Consider the following 11,488-nt stretch of genomic DNA (forward strand, 5'->3'; position numbering starts at 1 on the left):
GTTTCGGCTGTGTGGCAGGCAGGGATTGGACCCAAACGCAAACTCATGGGGACAGAACTTGAACTCAAAAGCACAGCTTTATTGCTGGAAAATAGAACACAAGCAATACAAAACTAAACTGGGAAAAGCTAATTATAACACATACAAGAAGACACGGGGAGAATCTCACACACAGCATGAGGGACGACACAACACTGACTAAGAGAAACACAGGGTTTAAATACACTGGGGAGTAACGAGGGGAATGAGACACAGAAGGAGGGCACAGCTGGGAGAAATCAGGACTGACGAGACAAGCAAAGCAGGACACATTCACATAAGACACGGACCTTCAAAGTAAAACAGGAAGGATCACACAGAGACGAGAACTTGACAGTGGAGACAGCAACTAAGAAACAGAGACATAAACCATAAGGCAGAGGACTCTAAGAACCGAGAGACACAGAGGGGAACTCAAACATGCAGACACAGACTTACACAGAACAAAGGGGACACAGAGAAACGTGAAGGGCAAGGGATCGAAACTAGAATCCATAGAATAACTCACACAAGTACAATAATACAAACATCACAAAGAACTAAAAACGCTGGGTCAGGAGACCCAGGACCGTGACAACCTTAGGACACAGCCAATCTGTCTGAGCCAGAATTCTGGCTGGGTTGTAAGGGATCAAATACTCAATTCATAACTTTGAGTTTTTTTGTGGAATTTTGGTTTATCTCCTCCCATTAAAATGAACACTAAGAGAGACTGTTCTTTTCTTTGTAACTAAGCAGACTTACAAATTCAACATACTTATTTCTCCAACTGTATGTATCTGTAAATGATGAGTTCTGTTGTGCACATTCATGCCATACACACATGAATACAGCATAAACTCCAACTGCACAATCTGACTACAGTTGGTATTATGATGACACTTAATGCATGTTTGGCTCTTTATTCTCTTTATATCCTCTTGATATATCTCATTAATCCCACTTTCTGTAGATGAGTTGGCATTTCGACATTTAAGCCCAAAGCTTAGAGATGCAGTGTGACAGAAGTTAATGGATGATGTTTGGATCAGACTCAAAGAGTCGTGATTATGTTCAGGCTGATTACAGGGTCATGCATTAGTCACCCAAACGGTGGACCATTGAGAGGAGAGAGAGGGAGGAAAAGATAAACAGATGGATCATCTGGGACGGCTTTGTTCATTCTGGGTTTGAGCTTCTCTTACACTTGAGACGTGTAAGAATTAATGACAAATTTCCCTGCAGTAATTGGACATTACTTTTTATGAAATTCAGTGCTAAATGTTTCACACACAGCAGCAATATTTGGAATATTTAGAGGCATTTTGAACGGACTGGTATCACAACACAGATTTAAGGTAAGTTTCGTATCCTATCATGACTAAAGTGGTGGATTTACCAGAAAACGTGTTGTGCTTTTGCTAAGAGATGCTGGTTAAGCAAATTGTAGTTATGTGAGAAAAAAACCCAAGTGTTTGAATGATATTTAAGTAGGGAAAATAACTGCAGGCACAGAGCCAAAGAGAGGCCAATAGTGGCCATCCTACATACACCCTTCTTAGAACTGGTTATACCCAGTAAAAGCTATTTTTCTAGCAGATTTTCTAAAAATAATTTCTTTATTATTTAAACAACACAACCACTTATTGGAATTTGTATGGGCTATAACAAAAACTGTCCACATAATTAAATTTGACAGTAGTGTATGATCTGAAACACCTTCCTTGTAGCAGACTTCTATAAGGGACGGTTTTCAAGATGTAAAGTTTAAGTGAGTAATGGAAAAAAAAATGTCTGACTTGGCTACTTAATGTCTGTCACCATTGTTGTGCGTCTGATATTAGAATGATTACCAGCTACATCAATAGCTACATCAAACTCAAAGTCAAAAAGAGAAAGAAAATAACAGAAATAAATAGATTTTAAATCTGCATGCATTTATTATTATTATTATTATTATTATTATTATTAAAAACAGAATAAAAATAAGCCTATACAAAATAACAGCAGATTAACCTGGTTAACCGGAAAAGATTTAAACAGTTTTTTTTCCAACAAGTCCACAGATTCAGCTAAAAGGAGCTAAACTGTTCCAAAACATTGGAGCCACAGACTGAAAAGCTCCCCTATCTCCCCTGGTCTTCAGTCTTATGAGGGACAGCTAATAGATTTTGAGCTTGTGAGCGAAGACAGTAAACAGCATTGTGTTTAACAAGAAGTTGAGTCATGTAGTCTGGAGGTTGTCCATGCAAGGGTGAGAATATTAAAATTAATTCTAAAATAAACTGGGAGTCAATAAAGAGAATAAAATGTCAGCTTGCTTGCTAGAGTCTGTTAAGAGTCTGACCGTAGCATTTTGTGTTGCTTGGAGACATGGCTAAGATTTATCTGCTATAATCTAGGTGCAGTGACACAAAAGCCTTAACATTTCAGAAGAGTAGACTATAATTCACAATTTTGAAATATTCCTTAAATAAAAGAAACAGAAAAGTGAAAACTCACTGGTTCGGGATAAACAGTCAACTAGGGTGTATAGCCTATGCAGCTGGTGAGGCTTAAAAGACACATACAGTTGAATGTCATTAGCATAGAAATGCTAAAAAACGGCAGGCGCAAAGAATAAATGATACCTACTTAAGGAAGCATGTAAAATCAGAATAACGGTGGACCCAGGATTGAACCTTGTGGAGGTTAAACAAGCAATCTAAGAGGAGAAGGTGTACGCGCGAACAAAATGTCCTTCTAGAGCAGGGGTGGGGGAACTCCAGGCCTAAAGGGCCGATGTTCTGCAGGTTTTAGATGCGTCCTTGATCCAACACAGCTGATTTAAATGGCTAAATTACCTCCTCAACATGTGTTGAAGTTCTCCAGAGCCCTGTCATTTAATTCAGATGTGTTGACCCAGGGTGATATCTAAAACCTGCAGGACACCAACCCTTGAGGCCTGGAGTTCCCCATCCCTGATCTAGAAGAAAAGGAGGATGATGAATCTACTGATTATTCAGAGATAGAAACCAGAATCTTGAATAGTAATCAATAGTATCAAAGACAGCACTAAATTCAAGCGGTATGAGTACAGAACAATTTCCTACATTAGGCGCCATTAGAAGATCATTGTAGACCTTTAAAAGAGCAGTTTCAGTTACATACTGGCATTGAAGTGTATGATGGTTAATATACAGCTAATATAACAGGGTAGGCCACTCATCGATCACCATGTATGAATTTTTAATGTAATCAATCTTTTCAGGCTTTACCATAACTACAGTCCAGCTCTTCAGCCAAATACCCACGTACCAAAATGGCTATCATCGGCGCTGGCTTTGATGACCATTCCTTTAGCAGTGATGAGAGTTACAACCACCTCTTCATAGACACAGAGAACACTGAAGTCAAAGGCTTGTACTTCCAGCGTGGTCAGCTGCTCCGTGGACGTGATGCCTCTTGGTTTGTGGATCCTTCCTTGCGGGCCCTCATCAATGTGGGAGGTATCCGGTATGCTTTTCCCTGGAGTACTTTGGAAGATTTCCCCCAGAGTCGCCTGAGTGACCTCCACTCCTGCACCACCCTGAGAGAGATAGCAGAGTTTTGTGATGACTACGACCCCTTGTGTCATGAATTCTTCTTTGATCGAGACCCTTTAGCCTTTCAGATGATCTTCAACTTCCTGGGCCGTGGGAAGCTCCGCGTGCTGCAGGATGTCTGCAATGTAGCTCTGCATACTGAGCTGCTGTACTGGGGCATTGATGTAGGACAGATGGCACCCTGCTGCCACCACCGCATGATGTGCTCAGTGGATGAGGTGGTGCAGCACCAGCGCAAGGAGGAAGAGTGGAGGGAGAGGAGAAGAGTGATGAGAGCAAATGCAGAGCAGGGAAGCTTCTTCCACAAGCTGGGAGAAGCAGTGGAGAACCCCCACTCTGGTTTTGCAGGCAAAGTGTTTGCCTTCATGTCTGTCATAATGGTTGTGGTCACTGTAGTCAGCCTGTGCATCAGCACCATGCCAGACCAGCAGCAGCAAGAATCTATGGTACGTACCAACTGAGTGTAAACGGAGTCATGTGTGGACGTATTTTACCTCCACATAAAGCCAAGACGCAGTTTGCCATACATGTGGCAAGACAGTGAGGTGTTGTTAAACACCTCAGGGTAAATCCTATCACAGAATATGATGAACTTATGTTGAGGCGAACTGAAGAGGAGGAGAGGGACAGGTGCAGCTGGGGCAAGACAGACATCTCTCGCAGAGTCCTTTAGTGCTGCAGGCAGGCAACGTGTTCAAATAGCGCACAACTTCAGTTTTTTTTAAATTTCTATATGATAATTCTGTATTATTAAGCAATAAAAACAAGTAGTCTGATGTCCTGTAATCATTATGAAGCTATATTATTACAATTACATAATACAATTATATATTGTATTATGAAATACTGTACAATGAAACATTAAGTTTTTGTACACAGCATCAGTATCATCGATACCATGAATTTTACTTGGTATCTGATCAGAAAGCAAATCAGTGGTATCGCACATCACTAGATGTTGGTGGTTCACTCTGTCTTCTCCAGCCAGAATGTCAAAGTATCCAAGAGCAAAATACTGAACCTACCGCCCCCGGTGCATCCATCAGACTGCGATGGTGCTTAGGTATAAAAAAAATCGCTTACATGAATAGATGTATGATTGTGTGAATGAGGCTTTGAGTAAAAAGTGCTTTGATTGATCAGTCAGAGTAGAAAAGTGCTATTTAACCACCAGTCAATTTAATGTGACTTTAAAATTTGGAACAACCTTTAGAGAGTTGGTAAATAAATTCAGTTAGACCTCTTTGATCAGTCAGTACTTAATGCACTTACTGTACTTTCGTTATGTTTCTAAGTTGAACCATGTGTGGAACTTCAAATTTGACCCAATGAATTAGATTCTGTAGTTTCTGACAGTATTTATAAGTTTTTAGTTTTATCCTTGTTTAGTTGCTCATGTATTTATTTGTTGCTACTAGGTAGATATAAAAAGAATTTATAGCTGCAATCTGCCACGTGCATGGCACCACAAAATTGCTCGGCTCACAGTTGGAACCACTGGCATCAGCAATTTTGTGGCAATTTTTTACAGAAGGAAATTACCTTGACCAACACTATGTAACAGTTAGCTCTCAAACCGGTCAAAATGTGGTCTGGTTTTCAAAGGGAAAACAGGCTACATATTAGCACAACCATCATCATAACCTTGGTGGAAGAAAGGTACTAAACTAGTGTTTTGCACCAATGCTGGTTATCAGCCTACAAGATAATTATTAAATTGTGTACATTTAGATCAATTAAATTTACCAATGGATTTCTGTCTTTTGTTACTCTTGCAGGGTGAATGCTCTCAGAAGTGCCGAAACATGTTCTTGGTAGAGTCGATTTGCGTGGCTTGGTTCACTTTGGAGTTTCTGGTGCGATTTTTCCATGCACAGAGCAAGCTGGAGTTCATTCAGGGACCACTCAACATCACTGATATAGCCGCCATCTTGCCCTACTATGTTTCCCTGTTTCTTGAGTTTAAGGACGAAACAGTGCACGATATTGTTGCTGGTGCAGGGAAGAGCACTCTAGATAAACTGGGTCTAATCCTGCGTGTGATGAGGGCCTTGCGTATCATGTATGTCATGAAGCTGGCCCGTCACTCTATGGGTCTGCAGACTCTGGGGCTGACCATGCAGCGAAGCGTGACTGACTTTGGCCTGCTGCTGCTCTTCATCTGTGTCGCCGTGGCCCTCTTTTCTCCACTTGTCCACCTTGCTGAAAGTGAGCTGGCTCCAAATGCTGCTAGAACCCCCCAGCTAATGTTCAGCAGCATCCCAGCATCATACTGGTGGTCCATCATCTCCGTGACCACCGTGGGGTATGGAGACATGGTGCCACGCAGCATTCCCGGCCAAGTGGGGGCGCTAATCATCATCTTAGCAGGGATCCTCATCCTGTCCTTCCCTTCCACATCTATCTTCCACACTTTTAACCGCACTTACAATGAACTTAAAGAAGAGCACAAGAGGCTGTGGAAGGAAGAGAGGGGTGCTGAGCTTGCCACTGGGGCTGAAGAAAGCATGAAAGAAAGAGAAACATGGCCTGATAATTGGCCTGAAACTGATTTTCTGCCTGATCTAGATGATCATTATTACCTCTCCATGAAAGACATTCAAATGCTGGATAAGAACACAAGCCACCAACCACTTATTGCTCCTGCTACATTTTGATTATATGAAAATACATTCCTGATGGGACTTGGTGTACACTCAGAAAAGCTGTAGGAGGTAGAAAATATGGATATGGACATTATTTTTGTGATGATTGTGATAGCAAACTGGAAACTGCACCTAGAACAGAAACAGCTGCATTATACTGATAACAAAACTTCCGTTCTCAGGAAGCATCTGCACAGACAGATGCTAACACAAAGCTAGCCAAGAACCGAAACTAATGTTAAGGCAGTGATGAGCAGTAAGGGTTGTTGCAATGCAGCCTTTATTTTTTTCTCTTCAAGTTCCTACAGTAGTGTTCATATGTAAATGGTACAAAAAAAATCATGTGTCCTAAGTAGGACAGGGATTTGTGTTGGTGTGTGGGACTGTAGCTTAAGGTTTATATTAACAGTGTGTAATACATTACTTTTTGAGTAATCATCCCAACATTGTTCACCTACCTTTGTCATGTCTGCTTAAATGTAAATGTAGTGTATAATTGATTTATTATTTGAGTACTGTGAACATTTACTGTAATATACATTACCTAAACTTATATAGACTTTGGGTATGCATATTTATATGTGCTGTGAAACATGTCACGGTCCGGGGAAGTGTTATGTTAAACCTTGAATTTCTGTGAAACTTCCTATCTGTTCAGTCTGTGTTTGGGTGCGCCTTTTCGCTTCGGCCTTTCAGCCTTCTGACAAAACGATCCACAAATTCATTAGTTTCTTGGTCAAAAAGGGGATAGACCTACATTTGATAATGGGAAGTAGAGGCAGACAACTCCTTTAACAATAGTTACTGACAAAATGCTGATGCAACACTGTTTGTTGAAAATCAGTGTGTTTTAATACTTTAATGCTATTAACCAGAAACCACTTTTTGTCCAACAGAGGGCAGACATGTTCACTAAACAAGCCCTGAAGAAAACTACAGCATGTCACTATGGAAAGGATTTTCTCTGCTGCAGACTGCAGTACAATAATTACACAGTAATTGTTTCAGTGATTATACCCTGAAGGGAGACATAAATCTAAGATATGCCCACATTAGTTTATAGTCTTAATACAAGGTGGACTCTTGAAGCTGTTATCACTAAAGTCTGTGCCACGCAGGTGCATCACGCCTGGAAATGATCTGACAGCGACTGATCCGGTCTGGTGATTTGAGTGCAACAGGAAGGCAGAGTTGGGCTTCTGGGATATGCACAAAATCCTGGATTACTACAGAGGCCTGTAAAAGAATGGAAAAAAGTTAATTCTGGATGCAGAATGTTTGCCTCTGATGAGAGACAGGGATGCCAGGAGTTCACCAACAAAGAGTGGCATGAGGTTTAAGATGGAGAGAACAGGAGTGAGCCAGGGAGAAGGAGGGGAAACAGAGGCGGAGGAGGGAATGAAGGCCAGTTGGATTTAAAAGTTTGGCCAACCTTGAACAAATAAACTTTGCTCTTTTTTTTTTCTTTCAGAATAGTTTGGCCTGCAGAGTATCATTGCATTGAAACAGACAATGAATGGCTACCAAGGACTCTTGATCATTGGGAATGGCTCTGGGGCAGCTGTCTAGTCATAGTACTTCCAGGTCAACATTCGCACCGACTAAAATGTCAGTAATAAATGTCATTAAAAAAAAAATCATGATCAAAAAGCTTGAAGATCAAACTGCATGTCTGCAAGGTGGAAAAGCATGGCAACCTAACCTGACTGCAGAGGAGCTGCAGGAAGTAGTTGCTGACACTTGAGTAGTTGTCCACTCCAATGAGCAGCAGTTTTGCACAAACAGAAACCACATCTCATTACCAAAAGAGATCAAAAGGACCTTTTTTTAATCACAAAGGCCTAAAGTCTGTGGAGCAACATTTGGATGACTCAGATTGCTTTAAAATAAGCCATAATCAGTAACGGTATGTTGGGTTTAAAATGGGGGTAAAAAAACCCAAAAAACAATTAATAACACCTCACCAGCTGTTAAACATGGAAGTTGACCTATTGTCTTCTCAGGTTTCTCAGGTTGTGTATGAATGAGTAGCTTGGAAGCTGTCCAGACAGATATTATATAGTGAGGCAAAAATACACTAAAGCTTCTCGGCTGAGCCACTGGAACGTGAATGAACATCCAAACTCTTTCCTTCATAAAGGTGACATTTGACGATCTCCCCTGTATCCTTAATGATGAGATCTGACACCTCAGTATATATCAGTAGAGATCACCTCCACTAATGTCTGATGCAAATACATGCTTCAAGAGGCAAAGAGTTAAAGATATAGGAACCTGTAAGACAGATTAATGCCATTATTTTATGCAAGTTATAATTTTAAAATGTTTAACAACCCCAGGTTACCCGAATTTTTGTAGGCATGTACATGTGTTTCTTTGTACACTTGTCGCCTCAACATGAATCTGTTTACATAGCATTATATTGAGGGCAAAAAGAAAATCGTAAATAACGTAATCTTTTGGGGCTGAGGAAAACATCCTATTTTACTGTCACTATATATATATATATATACTATATATATTAGAAGATTTATGTTTAGGTTGGGGTGACGTTTTGGTTAGGTCCTTTGGAGGGACAGAAACATGTAAGCACGTGTGTTTATATGACTACTTGTGATGTGGTACCCTCTGTTCTCTGGTTCATGGGAATCGCAAGCCTGTCATTACTTTTTTTCCTGATATAAAATAACCAGAGGAATGTCTGCACCACACTCACACACTTTGTGTCTGACATCCCACTAAAACCATTTCCACACTGCCCCTAAAAGCCTCTTGCACTAAAAACAGCTTGTCTGCTCAACTGACCCTCAACCCTCGGCTGCTTGGAAGCTGCTGACTGCTCTCAGTCACTGTAACTGTGTATTTAAAGGTAAAGCAGGGCTTGCACTTCAAAAAACAAAGTTCCAGTAACAGCAACAGCAGCTGTGCTCCAAATCAGAGTGTGCTATTTAAAATAATCACAAAATAGATCTTAAGCTACAGCTCTGGGGCCTGAATTCAATTCAAACGTAAAAAAACAGAACCTGAACCACTACTTATTCTAATTTTATAATAAAAATGGATCAAATGAGTAGTTTAAATGTAAATAGGAAAAGGAAATGATCACACAGCTTTTTAGTTTGAATTAAGTTTGCAGAACTTGATAACATCTTTCAGTTCATTCATTTTGTGTTCTGGGAAGTATTTTGCTGTTTTTCCATCCAAAATTCTTTGATTCTTTCACCTGTTTTCAGTGAAAGCCTCTAATAAGCAAACATACAGACATAGTTAGATTCTACTAGATGGATCTAGTGGAGCATTTAGAAGTTAGAGTCAAATAAGACGGGGTGAAGATCAAAACTAGAGCTAAAAGTGGATTAACACTGGACCTACTCTGCATTTGCATGTGAAAACTGCTTTTTTCTCAGCTCCTGACACCTTGTCAGGAGCAGTAACCACAGCAGCATTACAGCACAAAAAAATGAAATGTAGTACAGCTACGAATAGTCTGGAAAGGGACATTATAAAGTCTTATGAAGTGATTGGAAAAGAATTCTTAGCATGCAATTTTAAATTATGCTTGATTTCTTTTCACACAAATTTCTCTCAAGAATAGAAAACAGAGTGACACAAAAACAAGATGTGACTAAGTGACAAAGACAGATTAGGTGATGAAAACTTCTATACAAGTCACAATAATTTCTACTGTGAGCTCCAGGATGTTTTCTTTGTATACAAGGCTGACCAGTGTGCTGCTGCTCTTTGTGGATTTAGCAAACCAAATTCAATCGATGTTACAAGAGCTATCGTGGCGATTCTCCAAGCCCTACAGATGACAAAGTGTATATAAAGGTGGAATTTAATGACTCTGTGACATGAACACCACTGCTGCTCAGCACTAGTCCAATATATTACATCACTGTTAACGTTACCACAGTAATACAAACTAAACACTTTAGCGGTACACTTCCTGGTAATTTGATGTAACCTTTGAATAACACAAAATTGTAAGACATCCGTTTGTTCTGCAGGTTGTTTCACTAAATTAAAAAACACAACTTCAGAACAATATCATATATAGGCCCATTGTGTGATTAAAAATCCTGAAATCAATGAGGAAATTTAATATAGCCTGTTAAATTCCTATGGAATTTTTCCCAACAGTGTTTCTATCCTATTCAATTCAATTCAATGTTATTTTTACAGTGCCATATTACAACAACAGTCGCCTCAAAGTGCTTTATATCAGCTAGACCCTACAATAATACAGTACATACAGAGAAAAACCCAACAATCATATGACCCCCTACGAGCAAACACTTTGGCGACAGTGGGAAGGAAAAACTCCCTTTTAACAGGATGAAACCTCTGGCAGAACCAGGCTCAGGGAGGGGCGGGGCCATCTGCCAGGACCAGCTGGGGAGAGAGAAGGAAGACTGGATAAAATACTTATGCATCATGGGAATCTGTTGCTCCAACGGAACTTATTGTTTCGGACGAAAACACGAACACAGTGTACAGTCGAGTCTTAATAGCTTACTTACAACTGGGCTCGTCAGGCACTCTTTTTGGCTGCAGTGGTTATTATTTACATGCTTCCAGCTCCCGTTTCTGCTTGATGACAGCTCGTACTTTTTCTTTTTCTCCCTCCCTCGCTCACAGACACATAACGGCATGGCAGTCCATTCTCCCTGCAGCACGGACTACACTGCCCATCAGGCTACATTTTTTAGCGCTATGCCTGTAGCATTCTGCCTATTAGCTTAGCACAACAACAACAACAACAAAAAGGCGCTCTCTCACCCAGGAAACACACAGTAGCGCGCGTCATCCTGTAACCATGGTAACCGTAACGCTGCTGCCTGGAACAACAGAACATAGCTGTCAAACAAAACCCAAACAGTCCTGACCTGCGACAAAATGAAACAGGAAAATACAGCCGTGTAATCCATTTATTTCAACAAAGTAACTGTATTCTAAATACCACCTTTTTAAATGGTAACTGTAACGGAATCCAGTTTTTGTATTTTAAATACGTAACGTCAGTACATGTATTCCGTTACTCCCCAACACTGACCACTGTTATTCCATTTGTTTATACTGATGCATGTGCAGTGGATTAGATTTCTTTATAGTATATGAAAGGGAATCCTTGTATTGTCAATTGCAGAAAACCTCAACATCTCGGCATTGCATGCATATATAAATGATAAAGCTTTGCAGCCTTTGCAGTTAGCAACTAAAGAGCAGATATTTCCTCAG

At 40.3% G+C, this 11,488-nt stretch overlaps 1 protein-coding gene across 1 annotated transcript; it reads left to right on the forward strand.

Moving 5' to 3' along the window:
• The first annotated feature begins 3,319 nt into the window (after positions 1–3,319).
• On the forward strand, positions 3,320–6,259 carry LOC102210939 (potassium voltage-gated channel subfamily G member 4-like). Its single transcript, XM_005742977.1, has 2 exons — positions 3,320–4,048; positions 5,381–6,259. The coding sequence occupies exons 1-2, from the start codon at positions 3,320–3,322 to the stop codon at positions 6,257–6,259; spliced, it is 1,608 nt and encodes a 535-aa protein (XP_005743034.1).
• Positions 6,260–11,488: the final 5,229 nt, after the last annotated feature.

This window comes from Pundamilia nyererei, unplaced genomic scaffold (genome assembly GCF_000239375.1).
Source record: "Pundamilia nyererei isolate P.nyererei 1_Seehausen unplaced genomic scaffold, PunNye1.0 scaffold00125, whole genome shotgun sequence".
Taxonomy (NCBI): Eukaryota; Metazoa; Chordata; class Actinopteri; order Cichliformes; family Cichlidae; genus Pundamilia; species Pundamilia nyererei.